Here is a 21,025-nt window from a genome sequence, read left to right on the forward strand (position 1 = left end):
CGGATCTCTCTGCTCTAGGCAGAGATCAAAGTACAATTGAGATTCTAAATGAACCCATACCTTGCTAAATGAATCCAACAAGAGGCAAAAGATTTGACCGTAGCTCGTCTTCCACTGGGCTATCTGAAGAAATATGGATTTACAGCTATGAGAAAATATATAGTAAGACCTAAGATTAGGAAACTGTGGCTGTTTAGCATATCCAGCATGAGCTCCACAGCTTTGGAACCACCCTGTAGTTTAATTACTGAGGTTGGCTTTTTTTACTAAAACGGCTCTGAGCTGTTAGCACATGGCTACATTACTGCAGTAGATTGCATAAGCAGGTGTCAAAGCTGGAAGCACAGGGAAGAGTGAAGGCTAGGGGAAAATATGATCAGTGTGTGCTTAGTCTTGGCTCGGCTCGCACAGCTGTTTAAAAGATATGCTCACTGACCGGGCCTCCGAATGCCTTTCCCCCTCGCTCTTTCTTCTGCTTTTTCTTATTTTAAATAAAAGCCACAAAGACTTTTGAATCATCTCACATTTTTATGCAAATCCTTTCTTCAGACTTTAAAGGACAGGGTGGGAGTCTTTGTTTGGGCAGTACGTCAGAGTGTGTGTTTACGCGTGTGTTGATATATGCGTGCATGCATGCATAAAAATGTGTGTGTGTGTATTTGTAGGGAGGATCGGGGGGGAAGAGAGAGGCGAAGATAGTTTGTTTATGTGTCTGTCATTACTGCATGGTAGATTGTTCCAAAACGCTGTCCCTCAAGCAGGACAGTCTTTGGCAGAGGAATCTAACAGGACTCTGATGGGCTCTGAGCCTTAAAGTGAATCATTGTTTATGGTTGAGTTGGCAGGAAGAGAAACGGTCTGACTGTTTCTCATCTGCCTCAGTCACTTTTTACCCTCCAGTAACCGTTGCAAAATGTTTTGGTTCGGCTTGTGTAATAGAAATTTAGTAATTAATTCATATTTGTTTTGCCTGAGAAGGTCACCAGTCACTTTGTTCTTTAACTTTTTCTAACTGTAAAAGCTTTTGCTGATGGGAAAGAGCAGCACGAGGATGAAGGAAAAGGAGACAGAGAAGTGAAGACAAGCAGAGCAAGCAGATGCTTCAAACAGTTAAAGAGTTTTGCGAGCTACTGGCAGACAAAATGTTTTAATATTCGAAGGGTGCAAGACATTTGTATGCCCCCAGTGCTTGAAAAGAAATGTTATCCCTCCACTGACCACAAAGCCTGCATTTGATAAAACAGTGGGAAAAATCTGGAGAGTATTATACATTTTTCCTCTCCTCTGCTTCTTGGTTAATTGTTGTCCTTGTACAGTTTTGAAATTCCATCTCTCTATTTGTTCGTTCAAGACGTGTTCACCTCCCAGAGTTTGGAAAAGTAGGCATTTCAGATGACACATGTGTCAAGTTTGAGCAGAGGTGTATGCAAGAGAGATAGAATAAAGGAAATAAAGAAGTGAGTTTTGGCCACAGAAGATACTGCAAGTTTGCACGATATGCTATTTTGAAAGCAAAAACATCTGCAAGAGTTGATTTGAGTAGTCTAGTATGGCCACATCTGGGTCTGGAGGTTCAGTGTGACAGGAAGGTCACCGGTGACACCATTAAAGGCTTTGTTTGAAGTGTTTGCCTGAGAGAAAATAGTTCCAAAACTGAATAGTTAGTTTTTATGGCAAGGTCTGTGGATTATCCTGAGTTGGGTGATTATTTTTGGAAAAGCAAGATCTGAATGCACACCTGTACCGTCATCTTAAATCTTAAAAACAGTTGCAGTAGAAAGGACTGTGCTTTCATTCACTGTTGAGAGCCCACGCAGACACCTTCTACACCCAGATACAATCCTGGTATGGATGCTGTCCCTTCAGTCAGTAAAAAAATCATCACATCAACATATAATTTGTGATCATGACACCCTTTCTTCTCCAGCCTCTGCCTGTCTGCGTTTGTGTTTTACTGGGTCAGACTGCAGATGCTTCGGGCATATTCCCAAAATGTGAGTTCCAGGTGCATTAACATCCCGCAGCTGTTCCTGCAGGCAAAGTGACCAGCTGCACTCGGCCGCAGACAGCAACGTTCCAAACACCCAATTATGTACTTACATATTGTTCTGTGTGTATTAGTGGACACTATGCGTCACTTAGTGTAGAGTAGCGCAGCAGAACGGGATTATTTTTTTATTATTGATTCGTTTTCCCAATTATTGTTTTGTCTATATAATGTCATAAAACAATGAAGGATGCCTGGTATCATTTTCCAGAGCCCAAGATATTTGATTCACAATAATAAAACCGAGGAAAACATTGAGAGGAAAATGTTTGGCATCTTTGCTTGAACAATGATTTCAACAATTAATTGATCAAAAAAAACCGCTGCAGATTATTATCTAATTGACGTATCAGTCAACTCATCATATTTTTTTGGCCAGATCCAGGTGAAGGCCAGCCAAGTTTTATATTTCTGATATCGACTCAGACAGATCGTTTTGTATTCCAGCTGAGATTCACATTCCTAATGTCTCTGTGTTCACTTAAAACACAGATATGGGAATACATTCACTCAAAGACTGTGTGTAACAATATGCTAATAACAATATGCTGCAGATATGTCCTCCAGATTAATACCATATGTCTCAACACTTGCTCCCAGGGTTTGTTCTGCCCAAAATAAGGTCTACCAGTCGATTGTCAAAGGGACATGTAGGCCCACAGATGGTGGAAGCTGGAAGTGTATGGCTAGATTCAGGCCTTAATGTGTTTTGTTACTGAAAGAAATTGACACTCCAGTGTTGATATCATTTCTAAACCATGTACGCTTTTAATTGTGTGGAATCAAACAGAAACTACAGCTTTGTTTACGCTTCCAAATTAGTCCGACAAATACTGGATTGGAAAACCCCTCGCGCCTCCTGTCATCTCTGATCCGGCGCCAGCGGGGGCTATCTGCATCTAATCACAGTTGTGTTTTGATTTTTGAGGTCACTCATGTGCTTTGTTGCTCATGAATGAGGTAATGCGTGCTCATAATCAGATATCATCTACTCGCTTGATCAAAGTCCTCCCGGAGCTCGATCCCTTTGAGTGGCATTCAGGAGTTTGTATTTGACACCCTTTTAGCGACACAATGCCAAGGACAGATTTCATGGTCTGCTGAGGTGCTTTTAATACCGCCCAATATTAGGTGGTCATGCATCTGCCAGTTATTTCCCTGAAGTGACTTCTGTTCCTAGTGGGTGTGGGCTGTGAAATGGGAGGGTTACTTTTTACAGAAGACGCCAAGGTCGTCAGAAGAGGGAGAATCCAATGCTGTCTGTTCACTGTTTTAGATTTCTTAGCTTAAAATCAGATGTGAAATGTGTGTGTGCTCGAGGAAGAAAAAACAGTGCTGCTTTTTTTTTCCCAAATACAAAAAACAGCCATAGTTAAAATGGATTGCCTGTGGGTGAAATGTAGGCAAGAAAGAGTCTCTACTTGTGTCTTTGATCAGTCTCACTTTGTCCTTTTATGTACTTTTGCTCTTCGGGTGGTTGTTGTTATACTGTGAGGTGAAGGTTAACATGTGTCGATGTGCTCTTCGTTAACATGCACATTGTACACAGACCCATTAATAGATCAATTGTAGTGTAGCCTAGACAAATGATTTATCCCATTGCGCCTGTGCCAGCTCTGAGCAGTTGCTGTAGATCATTCCTGGAATTCTGAGGAGCAACCTCAACAGATGCCAGCGAGATGTGCAAGACAATCGAGACAATAACATCAACAAAAGCACCGAGATGCAGACGATGGAGACAAAGAGGGTAAAAGAAGAGGGGGTGAGGGAGAAGCTCAACGGGGAGGGTGGGAGGGACTGAATCACTTCCTAGCTGTATGAATGGGTTGTGTGTGGTCTCTTGACTTGACGTTTATGGACTCTCCTGCTTATTTTCATGCTGTAGTAAATGCTATATACACCTTATTTTCTACACATGAAGTGAATGAGCGAGTCCAAATGAATTTAAAAAGTCATGATGAGTCATGTGATGAACTGTTGTGTTCTCCACCCACCTCTCGACCAAATATCAGCTCAGCTTCAGCCCCCTGCAGAGGATTAGCGGTTATGGAAAATGAATGAATGAATGAAAAGTAACTGTCCATGCACACTAAAAAAACAGAGCAGGGGAAAGCAAACCAGGGCAGAGATCTAGCCAAACCCAATATGTCTTTGTTTTTAACTGTCCTCCCTGTTTCCGGCTTTAACTTTGGATCCACCAGAACAGTGTTCGGTCTAAATGTGTTTGTTGGGAACAGGTTGATTGCTTAGCTTGCTTAGTACTTCTCGAGAGCCAGATATCTTCACACTCAACATTGCACTTCCTTGGGTACTGATCAATACACCTATCTTGAGTTATTCGTCATTTAACAAAAGCGTTCATTCAAAGTTTGGCAAAACAAAACTTACAGACTTTTCTACAGTCTTTAGTTTCTCTTTCTTCACTTAATACACTATACATTGGGTACTTCTGGCAGTAGTAACACACTACTAATAAAAATATTTCCCTTAGATATTCAGAGCTTATGTCCAAGTGTGAAGCCGATCGGTCGACAGGTTGTTGAGAAAATCGAAGGACAGACAGATGGAGGCTTGTTTTTTGTTAGGTTTGTGCCAAATTATAAAAGGACATACAGTTTGCAGGCTCAATGACTGTCATCAATTTGAGATCTTCTGTTTGTGATTGTAGTTTTTTCGCTGTCGTAAGAAGTTCAGAAGGTGCAGGGTGAACTCTTGCGAGCAGGGCATTTTTCTCCTCTTTCTTTTCACTGAGCGTAGACTCAATAAAGCACAAATTCTCTTGAACAGAAACGCCCTGCTCCACACTCCGTTACACACATTCACACCTGGAAGTGGACCAGTACGACCACGGTTTGATCCATTGGCATTGAATGCCTTGCTCAAGGGAAGGGCAAGAGCTCTTTTTCACGCTCCCCACCCAGATTTATATTGCAGTCATGGGATTGTACTCTCAACCTTTTCGTTGCACATGTTTTCTTTTGGCCGCTTTTATTTTAATTAGGGGACTGAGAAGGAAAAGAGAAACAATTGGATTCTATGCACAGTACTTCACTGTTTTCTTTTCAGATTATTTTTCATTTTTGCAATTCTAATTGGTCTTTTTGTGATTATTCTGGATTGCCTCCCAGCTGCAAACCCGATACAGACAGAAATGATCAGATCATGGGTGTTACTGTTTGAAGAAAGTGTGTAATTGCTGTATTACCACCTATGCAGGCAGGATCTTTTCTTCTGTAATAAGCCCAGAGCTACATTTTACTCCATGATCCTGTCAGCTGTAGAGGTTCTCCCCTCCTGATACCTCCTCATCCTATTGGATGGACAGGTTATAAACGTACTTTTTATGTGTGTGTTTTCTCTCGCATTTGTTTGGGTTGTTCAATACCCTGTTGCGATTCTTATGATAGAAGCATAGGGGCGGTAAATATCTAATGTATTCCAGACGTCTAAGCTTGTACAGATGTTGCCTCTTGTAATTTAATGCAATCTGCATGTATGTGCTTCCTCTCATGGGGGCCACCCTGAATGTGGCCTTGTTTCACCTTTACACAGCACTTTGGTTCTTTTCCCTCATTTATTTCTTCTCTTTGTTAATTATTCCAGGTGGATTCTGAGAATGGGTCAGCTGACGTGCCCATATGGTAGATTGGTATAGATAATATCCTCCACATCAGTGGCATAGTAGTTCCTGGTTTTGAAATTCCTCAGGAGACAATCATGGAAAAAGAGCCTTTGGCTGATGGAAGGGTTGGGAGCGGGGATCTAATTTCCTTTTCCAAAAGCTCATGAAAAACAGACGGCCCAGATAAGTACAGACCTTGGTTATTTATCTGCTGTGTAAGGGGACTTGCCGTCCCTAATGGCTGAGTGAGGGGACTGTACAATAGTTCTTTTTTAAAAGCTTACAGACTCTCCTAAAGCCTTGATTTATTCCATACAGTTATATGTAATTAATAGTCAAGAGACTACTACCCCTGGTCCTGTACAACATCTGCCTTGTTGTTTTATTGTTATTTTATTATCACCGCTTTGGTGCAAAGTTTGGGCAATCAAGTGAGGAGGAATAGGTGCATACTTTCCCATTAACATTTGGTTTCAATTTGTAATCATGAAAGAAACAAAGAAAAAAAAATGTGAGAAGTCTCTTGAGCGTCAGGGCTCAGGAAATAAAAGTCACGTTCATTTTCTGTACACGGGACAAAAGATTAGCAACTGTGTCAGAAGCCAAAGCTAAAACTGTAAGTGGAGTGGTCAAATACAACTTCCAAGGAGCAGTTCCAGTTAAAAAAATCCAGTTTAAAATAAAGTTGCGTACTGTAACATGGAGCGGGAGCCGAAAATTACCCTTCATAGAAGCTTACAGTACTTTCAGTAGTAAATCCATCCACTTTTGGATTCTGGATCAATTCTGGATGGATCCAGCAACCGTGGTGCCTTGTTTTGTTCCCAGACGCAATGATTGATTGTTCTGTATTGGCAACAGTTTTTATTCGTTCCTCTGACTGGCTTCTCCTCAATAGCAACAGTGGCTGATGCTCTTTGTAGTATTTGAAGCCATTTGCCAAATAGAACTGGAAAACCATCCCAGAAACGAAGTTGAAATAAATATAACTGATGGCCATAACGTAAATCTATAGCAATGTTAATTATCCAGGAGACGTCCTGTTTATATTCAGCTACAGTGAGAATAAATGAAAATTACACTGGGGGAAAATACTACCCAAAGCGAGACTCTATAAGCTGTGAAATTTGTTGTGGCTTCTGCTGACATGTTGCTTTTCTTCTTCTTCTCTTCTACCAGGGTGACATCCAGCAGCTGCTGATAGTGGCAGACCCCAGAGCAGCCTATGACTACTGTGAACACTACAGCCCCGACTGTGAAACCAGCACCAACCACCACGACACCCCCCAGGCTCAGGAACCTGAGGGCGAGGTCAGTATCTGGAATGGGAAGGAAAGAAGGCGGGGCGAGATGGATTTAAGAACAGGGAAGGAGAGGTGGGTGAGAAGAGGGAGGGTTTGAGAGATAGCTGGAAACAGAGTGGGAGACAATATGGGAGCTGGAGTTTGAGATTTATCAAGGATGATAACAGGAATTTGGAAAGGGGCCTGCAGACTTGGGTGTTGTGAGTCAAAGTTCATAAGAAAGAGCTGGAGTAAGAGAATAAATTAGGGGGCTTGGATGGATGCAAATTAAGTATGTCAGTATGAAAGACTGAGTGCATAAAAGTCAAAATGAAATTTTAATCCACCTCCCTTTTGTGTAATAAAATGAAAACTATAATTTTACTACAACTATGGCATATTTCTATGTTTTTTAAAAAAGGATAAAACTGTCACTTTTGACATATTTGTAGAAGCAAGTCTAAACTTTGAGACTCTCAATGGACTTCAGATATGACAAAAGTTTTCCTGTTTCTAAATAGTGCAAAAAATAGCACTGGTTATTTAAATGCTAACTGGTTATTTTTAACCTGAACACTAGTTCCCTATGCTTTCGTGTCTAAGTGACTAATGGGGACGACCATTTTTGAAATTATTGAGTGCGAGGGCTGTGGCCGACAGCCTTAATCCTTGATATCCTTCCCGCAATATACTTACACAAAAGAGTGCTTATTTTTGAAACCAGGCTCAGATTGACATTCATCATAACACTCTGTGTAAACTCGGCAGAAACAAAATGGTGGAAAGACAAACTAAGATGGTTTTGGTGAATATCACTTTGTTTCCGTCTTGTTTCATTGAAGTGTCATGATGTTATGATCTGTGAGGTAAAATGACTGTGTAATCTGGTGGTCTTGAACAGAGCAATATAACAGCTGTTCCTGGTTTAAAAAAGGATCTTACTGTTCCACAAAGAAATGACTGTAGAGATCCTTTTCCATGATGTTGTCAGACATGTGATAACAGTCTGAGCCTACAGTATCAATGGCAAAAATAACACTTTTAGTGGACATGCATTGACGTTGTGCGATTACGTTGCAGCCTGTTTCTCGCTCCATACCGGTCTTTGACACAATAACATGGGAAACAAAGGGTGAAAATGAGCAAAGTTACCCTTTAGACTATCTGTCCCTGTACAACATTAAACATTTGGGCGGACCCATCATGCTGTATTTCAAGTGAAGGCGAGCAAGCTGTGCTAAAGCTCCCCACTCGGAAAGTCAAAGCTACTCTACAAAGGAAGCGGTTTAGCTGGTGTTAGCAGCCCGTCTTTTATGGCTCCAATTACGGTGATGGCAAATGACCAGGCTGTCAAAACCCAAAGCAAGTGGAGGCCCTGCCATCATCACTGTGCTTTCATAATGACATGGAGTAATGTATGGAAGCACAGTGTAACACAGGGAGCGCCTAGACCACAGATGGGACTAAGCAACAGCTAACAGACTTAGCATCACGTTTCTCCTCCCTTCCCCCCCAGTGTGAACTTTTTTTCCCCTTATGGTTTCTGTAACTTAAACAATGGTCTGTGACAGCTAATAATAACAGTAGAAAACTGTTTAAGCTGTTTAAGCCAGGGCATTGTGCAGCATCTGTCAGAAATACACAAAATGTAGAAAATATTTCCCTCGAATTTGATGATCTCAAAACATTTTGACAAACAGTCCTTCAAGCAAAAAGTGCTTCGACAGAGACTGACTTGTGTGAGTTTCTATGTCAGCTCTAATCTATCTCTTTTTTAGTCTGTTTAGTTATACTCTTGGAAACCTGCTGACATATCAAAACACACTGTTGAGTCTTAACTCATCTTCTGAAATGTAAATTTTATTGCCACTGGCTCCACGACATCAGTCTTAGCCTCTTCGGCCAAATCTCTTAATTAACACACAGTGCTTTGTGTCAGGGCCTCACTTTTCCTTTTTCATCTTCATTTTTTGTTATTTTGCTAGTTCAAGCCTTTTTGTCGGCATGACATTTTCCTTCAGTATTTCACTAAATAACTGATGAGCTCACACTGGAAACTTTTCCTTTTTCCCTGCCACGAAGTCTGAGCCCACTTTGGAGTGGCCCCGTGATTTATATCACTAACGAGTTCTGCAGGCTCTGCCCAGACTCCCAAGGAAATTTAAGCTTTTCCTTCCCCAGCTAGACTCCCAGTACCTGGAAAAGTAGACTTTAGATCCCTCGTTCAAGAAAAAAAATCAGAAGCCGGTTCTCTTATTTAAAAATATTGGCTGTACAGCGGGTACCATGTCCTGGAAAATATTGCTTCATCATCAAGTTGCTCTTCAGCGCCAAGACAAGGAGCTTGTCAATTCTAAATAGACAGCGGGGAGCAGTTTGGATGCAAGAACATTGTAAATCTGTTTTATTCATTGTCGGTTTCTGTACAGTTGTAACAAGAATGTTTTTCCTACATTCCAGCCTAGTATTTTACAGAATTTATTTTCTCCTTGCACAACTAGAAAAAAGAAAAAAAAATCATCCGGAGGACAAATTGCTGTTGTAGAAGTCCAAATCTCACAGTTGTAAAAAGTGTTTTTGTACATTGAGGTCTTAACTTCTATCCCTCAGTACTTTTTTTAAACCGACCATCTACAATTCTTCAAACGCCGAGTGTGGCCTTTTGAGGATGCTCCTTGACCTGAAGCACACTGCCTTTGGAGTCGTCAGCCTCATGTCTGCAGCTGGGTTAACCGAGGAAGAGGGAGTGATGCAGGGGGAGGGAACTATTTTATGAGCACACTTCAGTATTTACGCCTTTCATCCAAGCTTGCGATGAAGGCCTTCAACCCAGCCAAGCACTTCGACACCATAAATCTTTATAAATCTTTCCTTTTCTTTCTCTATCTCCCTCTCTGTATTTCTCCCTGACCCTCTCCTTCTCTCCTCTCTGTCAGTCTTGTTGGTCTGGCCATGGTTTCACTCTTGTGTGACCTCTCTCTGGGCCACTGAACAACAGCCCAGCCAGCATTGCAGCAGCCCGTGGATCTTGTATTATTTTTATGAGCTTAGCAGTCGTCCAGGGAATAATATTTATCCCTGAGCTGATAGAGCGACGTATATCAGGATCTGGTCTGTTAACATAATCTGCATTACTTTTTTTTTAAAGACAGCTTTAGTGGAACTAAAAGAAAAGAATGGGATCATAAGGAATCTTAAGGTTTTAGACCTTGAGCTAAAGTGGCTATACTGCATCATATTATATTGGTTGTGGGCACCAATAAACAAAGATATAGTGTGAGTATTTTGGAGAATATACTTATTAGTGTTCCTGTCAAGTGTTATATGAGAAGTAACATGCAGATTAGTGATTTTTATATATCTTTGTAGACAACCTCTTTTAACCTTTAGATAGAGCCAATTTCCCTTTGCTTTAGTCTCAGGTTTTAGCTGAAGCTCAGCTAAAACTTCTGCTGCTTCTCATCTAACTCTTCTGAAGAAAGTCAATAAGACCCCAGTCTTATGTCACTGCATGGTGTTTATTATGATGTTCCCTCTCTGGGTCAGGTTGAATTCATTCGCAAGTCTAAATAAAAGACAACAAAATAGACAAAACATTCCAAGTTATAACATGCAGGAATGCTTTAAAGATCCGAAAAGCAACATTATGTCTAAGAAAATTAGTAAGGTGACACAAAGACTGGTCTAGCTACCCACCATTTCTTAACAGAGGTTTGTTTTACTCCCTGCTACTGTATTCTGTATGTTCCCAACAACAGTCCAGCCAGCTTAAGGTTTATGTTCTACAGTGCCCATTAATGAAATCCCGGGGCTATTGTTGGCTCACCAAATTAAGTGGTAGAGGCATATGAGTTTTTATTGGCATGACATTAACCCGCCAACATCCTGTTGGAAGCAAACAAGAATCTTAATTGCTGTTTGCTTGGTTACACACATGAACCTTTAAATATGGCCATGTGAGGCTCAGGGGGTTTTGGATGGAAGGACTGCTACTGTCATCCATATTTATCCAAAATTGCTCAAGTTTAATAATATGGATGTGATATTTTCATCTTTTGACCATGTTATTTCTAAAATAGCATGAGGGCACAGCATACTTTAAAGGTGTACAAATAGTTGGCATGCTCTCAGATGCCATGTAAATAATGTACAGTATGTCCGTCAGACTGTCTGCTGCATTGTTTACATGATTGTGCTAATTCATGTATCCCCTCCTCCCTCTTGCCTTTTTCCTTACAGTACACTAACTATGAATATGGTGAACTCTATGACTACATTGAAGGAGAGTTAACCACTGACACTCCCCCAACTGAAAAAGTCAAGACCGAGGTAACGCCTGACTAATACAGTTATCACGGCTGTGGCCATGAGTAACACACATACAGTCTTCTCCCACTTCCTGTTTCACCAGCATGTTTTGATGTCCTCCATAAGTTTTAGCTAAATATGTACCACTGTACATACATTTATCACCCTCACATTCATGATATTCTTGCTGCTGTAGACGTGTGCATTAACAAAACCAGCTGAATACAACTTGAACTTGACTTTACTTGCGCTTCTTGCCTCATTTCAGGAAATTGCGGTTGAAGACTACTACACCGGTGAGTATGACTACACCACTGTGGACGGAAATCTGCCTGAAACTCCCACTGAGACTGCTGGACAAGGCCAGGTAACTTTTTAAATAACTGTATTATTCACAAAGATCAAGACCTAATCATTTTCTCCACAGGGAGATACGAACCATAAACAGGAAACATGTCTGATAACTGGTAAAAGTCAGTTATAGTACAACATGGTAACAGCTGTTTAGAGTTAGTAATTTGGCAACAATATAAGCAGATTTTTTGCAGAATTATTATGAATTTTTTGTGAAATCAGAAAGGTTTGGACCACAGATTTTAACATCCATCCATCCAGTTAACGTCCAAACTCCTAATTAAATAATAAATGTTTTAAAAGGAGATTTCAAAGAATGCTCGGGCATCACAAAAATATTTTCACGATTCTCCCTGGGGAAGGAAACCCAACAAGGCCTCGGTCACTGCGCTCATCGACTTCCATGAGAAACTGCCTCCATCAAACAGAAATCGGATAAAGACCTAAGCAGGAAACTTTGTCATTTAATGAACCGTAACCGATGGAAAATCAGTAGACAAGATGTATCCCCCTATGTTTCTGCCATATCCTGAATTTGGCAGTTCCTGTCTTAATTTGTGCTAAACCATTACATAAAACACAACGTAATGAGGAACATTTGGGGGTTAAACTAAAACAATACGGCCGTGTGCTCCATCAGCCAAATGTCTGCCATTTGCATTGCGATGTACCTTGAGGTGGATAACGCAGCTTGAGTTAGCTTGAGACATTATGCTGATTTTAAATGACAGGCCAGAGGGGTAACCACAGAAACTAAACATGTGGTGTCCTATGTTGGAACACTTGTCTGATTACTGAGGACTGTGACAGGCGAGTCAACGTTTAGACAATGTCATAGAAACATCATTCCTATAGACTTAATACTATACAAAAAGACTGTTGGTGGATGCTTTTGATCAAAGAGTGTTGCAGTAGTTTGTTGGATGAAGCCCTGAACTTGGCTATAATACTGATCTACAGTCTGCACTGTATTGATTAGACTGATTTAGCAGTAGGCCACAATATTCATTGACTGTTTTGAACATGGAAGCACTCTCTCAGAATGTTTTACCCTTTAATATTTCTGCTCAAGAAATCTTGGACTATGAAAAAATCCCATGAAGTGACTCACATTTGCGAGTTTTTGGCAACGTCCTTAAATGCATCGGTGTTGCAACAACATTTATCTAACAAAAGGGCGCTTAGAGAATTTGCATGAGATTCCTGGATTCTTTCTCAATATTTGCTATCTAATGATGCATTTCAATTCGACAGTCTTTCGGCAAGCTGAGCGCCGTCTGATTTACAAGGCAAAGCTTGTGAATCAAAGTTCAATAGTTCCTGTATAATCATCTCGTCTCTTCAGTGCCTCAGATTCTGTGCAAACACAGATTCTTACTAGTCTTGCAAGTGTTTCTTCTTAAACAGTACTGCTGTGGTCTGAACTTCATTGGGTTTTTTAATAGTTCTTGAAATGTTCTTGGTTGTGTGAACATTTGCATACCTTCTCGCCATAATTGAAATATTTCAGATTATGCTCTAAATGACCTCACTAGACCTTTGTACTGTGATTTTCCAGCATGGATATGGATTTAACAGTCTATAATTCTTTATTTTGTACCATATTGTAATATATTTTACTGTTTACTTTTTCAAAACATTGATGTGTCAGTAGTTTGGGACATCTCACATTCCTACTGCAGGAGTTTCACATATGTTGAGTTTTCTATCCTGTCCCAAATTAGATACATGGATGTGTGCACAACTAAGTTGATAATTCTTTAGAGGAGTTTGACTTAGTTGCTGTCCAGTAATTTCAGACTAATGCCTTAACATGTGACTCATTGAAGCTGTTCACATGATTTCATTTCACTAACCAAACCTCCATGTTCCCTCCCATCATAACAACCCCTGCCCCCTGTTTTGCGATTCCTGGATTGATCCCAGAGCTATGAAGGGGAAATAGTGGAAGATTACATCACCGGTGTGGAACAGGTCGGGGTGGACACCACTGCTGCCGTGGAAACTGCCGCCCCAGTGGACACCCAAGATAATGTGGATAAAACCACTGACGTCTATGAGTTTAAGGAATACGACCTGAAGGAATATGACAACAAAGAGTTTGTAGAGAAGCCATACGAATATGGTGATTATGGCGATTATGGCACCACTGACACCAAGCCTACATCTGCAACATATGAGGAAGAGTTTGGTCCTGGCGTTCCAGCGGAGACCGATTTCAGAGAGAGCAGTGTAAGTGTAAGCGGTTAGGAGTGATGGTGGGTGGGAATGTGGAAAGATGAAAAAGATGTTGGTGGCATTTGTTTGATGGCTTGTTTGCAATGCCCTTTTTTTGGTTTGTTGTTTCTAATGGTATCATGTTGTAGCTTGGAGCATCTTGCATGCACATGGACCCAACACAAATACACCAACAAGCACAAACACACACCTTGTCTGTCTAAGCCTCCTACAGATAAACAGATGTCAACCCCAGCTGTCAGTAGAGACACACCCTCTGTAACCTCTTGGCCTTTGTGACCTCTTCTGTTTATCAAAGACATACTCCCCCCCGGTTATCCCACCAATGATCTGTTTGGATTAACTGATGACAAACAAAGTATTTGCAATGTTTTTTTCACCGAGATCACTATCTAAATCAGATAGAAATATCTGCTTAAGCAGTGTCTACATGGCTTGTTTCCAGCATCCTTCCTTGCCTCGGGATCCAGATTCTCAGAGGCTGGAAGTGACACTGTCCCTGTCTGGATGTTGGCTTGTGATCTGTCTGCCTTCGGGTTAATCTGAAACACTCTATTAGTGCTTTCCCCTCTACAATCTCAGGACAACGCAGCCCTACTCCGTGACTTTCTCAAAAAGAGTTTCCTCTTCAGGCTAAACTGTACGATCTAGTGGTTTCTTGGACATACTGATGTAGGTGGTTTGTGAATTCTTCTCATGTGAAGTCATTGTATGGATAGTGTCAGGTAACGACCTCTGCATTTGTGCGCAGTTGGGGGCTTTTTTTTTCAGTTCCTGGCTTTAAGGAAGCTTAATAAATAGGAGTCAGACCAAAATCTAAATTATAGCTTCTTGCAAAATGATTCTTGAGGTTTATTTTTCCAGTAGGCAGAGAAAAAAAACAGCTTTTCGCCTAGAGAGCTACCTAAATCCTTTAAAGCATGCAGAACACTAGTCAGCATTTTGCTGGGCTTTTTTTTTTTAGCAGTTTTGGTGGTGTTTTAAGCAACCTCTGTAAAAGACAAGACACCCAGCAGACAGGGCATCTGCTGCTCATTCGTCTCACTTTTTCCATTTTTTGGGCTTTCAGATCTTTGGTGCTCTGCCTTTACATATAAATGTCAGTCCTGTTTCTGTGTAAAAACTAACCCGGTCTGTGTTATATCTGTAGGTGACTGGAGGCCACAGTTACCTGGGAGAAAAAGGAGAGAAGGGTGAACCTGCTGTCATTGAGCCAGTAAGTGGAGTATGACACAAAAGGTCAGCTTCGTCCAGGATACTTCTGTGTACAAAGCTAAACAGCTAACATTTAAATATCAAAGGTGCAGTGTGTAGAATTTAGTTGCATCTACCGCCCTCACTTTCCTGGTGTAAAGTAGAAACAACACTTGAGAGGCCCTGTCTAGAGTTAGTATTTAGTTTGTCTGCTCTTGGCTACTGTAGAAACATGGCGGCTTCTATCAAAGAGGACCCGCTCCCACTGCAGATATGAACATGATCATTTTTAAGTAACAAAAATAAAAGATATTCTTATTTTCAGTTGATTATACATGCATGAAAACATAGTAATGAATATTAAATTCCATGTTTGCCTTTAACTGGCTAAGATGTGCAACCTGGAAATGAAAGCTAATTTGATTGGCTAGGAAAAAGCTAACTATTATCTGTCTGGCCACAACAACACAGACAATACAGACAATTTGATAGCTATCTATGTGTATGAACATTGGGACTCTACTTCTTTCTATACAGCTATCAGATAGCTAGATATCTAAATTTCTAGCAGCAAAACAGTCTGTTTCTTGGTTTGTCTTGATTATTTTAGCCAAGAATATGTTCGGATAAGTGACATATTTCAAAATCAGTTTTGACAGCCTTCCTTATCAGCGGAGACTCTTCGACGGTTGCACACGATGATTTATAAAGTCCATAAATGTCCTGAATCAGATTCCCTGCATATTTTCCTGGGCAATATGTTTTCTTTTATCTGTTCCCTCGAGCAGATAAAAGAACAGAGATCTCTTACATATATGATTTACATCCATATTCATGTTGGTTAATTTCAGTTTCACTGCAACTGAACGAAAGGTCATGTTTATTTTATATTCTGTAGCAGTTACAGCCAAGGCTTTCTTCTCTCCTGATGAGATTTAACTCACAAACTTTGGTCTGATGGCCATAGACGAAACACTGTCTATACAAAATGCTGCCATCCTATACAATTTACCACTATAGGCTAAACACAGACTGAAATAGCAGCTGCAGTTATCGTCTCTCCTCCCATACCATCTGCACCACCACAGGTTCCCATCCAGATCTTTGACCACACGCATACACATACATTATAGAACATCAGATAGCTGAAGAATTGTTGACTGCTTTAGCTTGTAACTAAAAGTAAGTAGTCCTTCAACCTCAAACCCAAAGCAGCCACTGGCTCTCATTTTCCCTTTACTGGCTGCCTTATAATGCTACTGTATCTACTTTTTCCCTTTTCAGGGGATGCTTATAGAAGGACCCCAAGGAGCCCCCGGCCAAGCAGTGAGTATCACGTTCTCCTACACTCCTGTCTGCCTTCCACAGATGGAGAACAGCTAAAGAGGGAAAAAATGTCTTTATGGAAAGAGCATCAGCCCTGATCGCCAGTGAAGCTTGAGTTGGGAGAGACAGTCAAAATGTGTATTTGTGCATGAATGTGTGTGTGTAAGAGAGAGAGAGAGAGAGAGAGGAGGGGGTTGGGGGGTATTTTACATTGAGGCTTATTTCTTTTTGAACCCATGTCTGTCTGTGCTTCTGCCTTTGTTGGTGAAGTATTGGACTGTGGTGGGAATGCTGGTTAGCAGCAGTTTTGGGATATAATATGTTAAGTGTATGTCTGTCTCTGTGTGTGATCTCAGGGTCTTCCTGGTACCCCAGGATTGCAGGGTCCCCCAGGTCCCCATGGAGATCATGGTGAGAGGGTGAGTAAAGGCTGGCCTTACTTCACACAGCTGTTTACACATGTTTCCGAGAATCTCTGCCACCCATTCTCCAGTAATTGTTGATATAACAATTTAACAACTAGTTTTAATTTGCTGAAAGACGAATAAAAGATAACAATTCAAGATAACTATCAGCCAAAACAGGCTATAATTGACACAGAATGTACTAAAATAATAACTTTAACCTAAGTCATTCATCTAACTTGTGGAATTAAGGGAGTCAGCATATATATATATATATATATATATATATATATATATATATATATCTATATATATATATATACCTTGCCCTGCATGTGTGTTCTTCTTTAGTGGAAACTTGTGAAGTACAGCCTCGATGCCATGGGATGAATAACACAATTGGACACAGCTTACTCGTGCAGCAGTAGGGGGGGGATTAGCTATGAGTGGTGCAGGGAAATGAGATGCCCATAAACTGTCAATACACCAACAAAGTTCTGAGAAACAGCTGTATTTGGTGTGCTACAGGACTTGTGAGAAGTTCAAGACGCCATAAATATGCAGAAGGCGAAATTTTCTCAGGGCTTTTTTTTTTCACGCAGCACCGTGGGATTCCACTCATTTACTTGATTGATTGAATCATACAGAATAAGTGCCTGTCCCCTCCAGAAGACTGGATCTCAGCCTGTTTTTTTTCCCCAAAATGTGGCGATTGCCCCTCACCCCCCTCTTTCATCACCCTTTTAGCACATCTACGTATTCTGTCTCTGGAGGTTAACCCTTTAATTGCGGAGAAAAAAAATACCGTAACTCCTCCAGTGTGACCGGCAGACGTTGCCCGTACAAAAGCCCTATTGTTCACACTGGGTCAAAGTGATCAGAAAATATGTTGTTGGTCCAAACGTCCCTCCCCCCTCCCTTCATTTCCTCCCATGAGAAACAGTCTCGCTGAGGATTGACAGGAGGATTAAAAGTGACTCGTTTCTGTAGCCTTGTGGTTTTCCGTTGCGCAGTGTCCGCCTAGACTGAACGTTTGATCGGCTCGTTTCTCTCATAATCACCGTCTCCCTCCTTTCCACTCAGAGACCACTTTCCCAGCCACATACAGTAGGACTGTCGTTAACACTAGATGTCGCTATGCCTGCTACAACGGCAATGGATGGGGAGTATTTACCACCTCTGGGAAAAAGGCAGATGGGAACACATGGCATTAATTTGAGCCAGCAGTCTGAGATTTCTGCACATGACAAGACTGCTAAGTAGATTCTGGTTTGTGTGGAAACACTGGGTACAACCTCAGCCTTGATCTTTTTTTTAGATAAGTTTTTGTTTTTATTAAATCAAAATCTTGTCTCCATTGTAACAGCCAGCTCATCAGCCAAATATCTCAACAACTTTGAGATAGATTGCCATAAAATTTGGTACAGACTTGTCCCCAGAGGGTGAATCCTAAAGACTTAAGACTTTGGTGAACCGCTGAGTTTTCATCTGGCACCAGAGATGCTTTTCAACCTGTCAAAAAACATTCGTTCATGATTTTCCTACAGCTCAGCTCTTTGTGTTTAATGCCAAAAATAGAATGCTAACACCTTGTTGGCCTGTGAAATCACAAAGGTGGAGCATCCTGGTAGAGCATGTACAAAGGCTCAGTCAAGGGTTTGAACTGAACCCAGTCTCATGCAGTGAGGACTCAGTCGTAGTACATGGCTCACCAGCGCGGTCCAGACTGCTGAAAGTTTAACCAAGTCTGAGATGTCCCAAAAGAGTCCATCATTCATTTACCAATGTCATCTTTCCTTTGGTGCTACCCACAGGCCTACCATTTGTTTGCCTGACTACTGGAAAACATCTAAGAGTAGCAAAACTCTCCATTTTTCATCCATCAGACAGTTGTGCTTTCTGGAACCTAATGAGCCACAGCCCTGTAGCATTGCACTACATTAACATATATTCATTTAGCTGATGCTTTTATCCAAAGTGACTTACAAAAGGACATGTTAGTGCATCAATAAGTACTGTGACAGTACTAGAAGGGATGGATTTAGCATGTCCAGTTGTTGGTAGTGATAGAACTATTCTCTGAAGAGCTGGGTTGTAAGGAGATTTTTAAGGTAGTCTTACAGAGCTATGGATATATAGTCTTGTTCTGTCAATATATGCAAGCCAGCTTCATGAAAATCTATTCTTTATCTTAACTCATGATTAAAATTCTTATTCCTCTCAGGAGGATTAGTAAATTCTCTACTTGGAATAAGAAACAAGAGTGTAGCAAAGTTAGCCTGGCCTCGGTTCATTTTTGATTTCCACGGGGCATTGTTAACGGGCGCAGAACAAAGTGCCAACTGGAGAGACTTCCAATCCATTAGAGGAACCAAACCAGTGATGTAGCGTAGTTAAATTTACCAAAGTCACGTATTGCAAACAGATCTTTCTTATCAACCAAAGCTTGAAGTTCAGTTGTTGTGCCTTCCAGTTCCTTTAAGACTGACGCACATTCATGGATTCAACAGAAACAGTAACACATCAGCAGCAGCAATCATGATTGTTTACAAAACCAAGAAGGACGCGCCTCCTCTGCACAGTCATCATATCAAAAAACGGTTATAATTAGCTTGACCAGATCCAGGGGTGGATGAAAATCTGTCTGAATTGGGAGAGAGGCTAGACCGATCTGCCAGAGCAAATAAAACATGAGTTTGCAGATTTGTCTGGTTCCCAGGCTTTAGCAAAGTACACTCCCATTGATATTACTGTTGGGGTTTGCTGTGAAGTGATTAGTTGTTCAGCCTCTGCACTGCTGCTGCTCATTTTTTTTCTCTTATTCGATTCAATTTGCAGAACACCTCCAGGGGATTACAGAGAAATTGCAAAATAATCGTGCAATCTCATGGGAAAATATCGCTTATAAACCACATCGAATTAATTGTTCCTGACAGTGTTAGGTACTGGTATTCAGGTCAACAAAACAATAGCTGATGCATCTCATTAAATACTTAAAAGATGTTAACAACAAAACTGTGCAAGGCCTTTTGAACAGCATGAATGTAGACATCGAGACATGACGTCCTCTTTCCTCTCATTCTCCAGGGTCCTCCAGGTCGTCCTGGTCTTCCTGGTTCAGACGGTGTCCCTGGCCCTCCAGGTACCATTCTGATGCTTCCAGTAAGTCCTGCCACCTTCCACATGCCCACTGGGCTGCCTTTCTTATTTCTCTCACATACTGTGCACCCTTCATCTCAAGCACTAGCCCGTGAACTTGCTTCATTTAGTAGGTTTACCTCATAGCATCACTAGTAAGCCAAAGGATCACAACCTTATTTTCTTTGGGTTACAAATCACTTACCTTGTAAATGTCAGCCAGTGAAATGGAGTGGAACCAGTGACTGAGGCCTTGAAAGGCTTGTGACACATATTTGTGTGTGTGTGAGCTTCCTGTGCTTGCATGCCAGCATATGTATGCGTGAAATGTGTGTGTATGTGTGTGGCATGGCGACAGCTTTATAGGTTTGAGAAAAAAAAATATTTGAGCACACTCACCGGGAGAGACCATTAGGTGTCCCACTCTGTAAAAAGAGACAAGTCCATTTGTTTTTAATTGTGTTTCTTTTCTGTTTCGTGGTTGGCAGTTCCGTGCAGGCGGTGAGTCACACAAGGGACCTGTGGTTTCAGCCCAGGAAGCTCAGGCTCAGGCTATCCTATCTCAGGCTAGGGTAAGTATCAGCTCTAAATATGACCTCAGTGCCTCTTTAGAGGACACTTTACTATGACTTTCTGTGTCTTTGTGTACTCCTACTAGCTGCTATTTAACTTCAACCTCAAGCTGAGGTCAAGTTCAAAATTGAGGTTTTAATTCAGAAGAAAAGTGGTGCAGGTTTTAAAAGAAAAACGACCCAGAAACCGCAGTAAATAATGTAGCCTGTAATGAAGTCCCACTCATCCTATAAACTGAGTAAATTCCAAAATATGGACCTGTGTCAGGTCAGGTAGTATATAAACCCACACCAGATGTTCACACTCACTCAGGGGTCCTGATAACCGTGGCACCGTTGAAAAAACAGGTTGAATTATGTGTCTGTAAGCAAGGTGTGATCTATAGTAGACCACATGGAAATCATTAAGTGTTGCACTAAATATTCACACATTCACAACATGCTATGGAGCTGGAAGGCTGTCAAAAGCAGTGACCTGGTGTTTGGTAACGTCTTGAAAGCACTTGTCACCTCTCTATATTTGTCGTTTGCGCCAGAGG

The 21,025-nt window shown here is 41.2% G+C and overlaps 1 protein-coding gene across 2 annotated transcripts in view; it reads left to right on the forward strand.

The window, feature by feature from the left end:
* LOC104931259 (collagen alpha-1(XI) chain) overlaps positions 1–21,025 on the forward strand; it is an 81,598-nt gene that overhangs the window by 14,437 nt on the left and 46,136 nt on the right. For both annotated transcript variants that reach the window (XM_019276254.2, XM_019276253.2), the window contains 9 exons: positions 6,849–6,980; positions 11,192–11,281; positions 11,529–11,627; positions 13,541–13,846; positions 15,003–15,068; positions 16,331–16,372; positions 16,729–16,791; positions 19,864–19,938; positions 20,403–20,486. In XM_019276254.2, the coding sequence (XP_019131799.1) occupies positions 6,849–6,980; positions 11,192–11,281; positions 11,529–11,627; positions 13,541–13,846; positions 15,003–15,068; positions 16,331–16,372; positions 16,729–16,791; positions 19,864–19,938; positions 20,403–20,486 (957 nt within the window). The remainder of the gene's footprint in view (positions 1–6,848; positions 6,981–11,191; positions 11,282–11,528; positions 11,628–13,540; positions 13,847–15,002; positions 15,069–16,330; positions 16,373–16,728; positions 16,792–19,863; positions 19,939–20,402; positions 20,487–21,025) is intronic.

This window comes from Larimichthys crocea, chromosome II (genome assembly GCF_000972845.2).
Source record: "Larimichthys crocea isolate SSNF chromosome II, L_crocea_2.0, whole genome shotgun sequence".
NCBI lineage: Eukaryota > Metazoa > Chordata > Actinopteri > Sciaenidae > Larimichthys > Larimichthys crocea.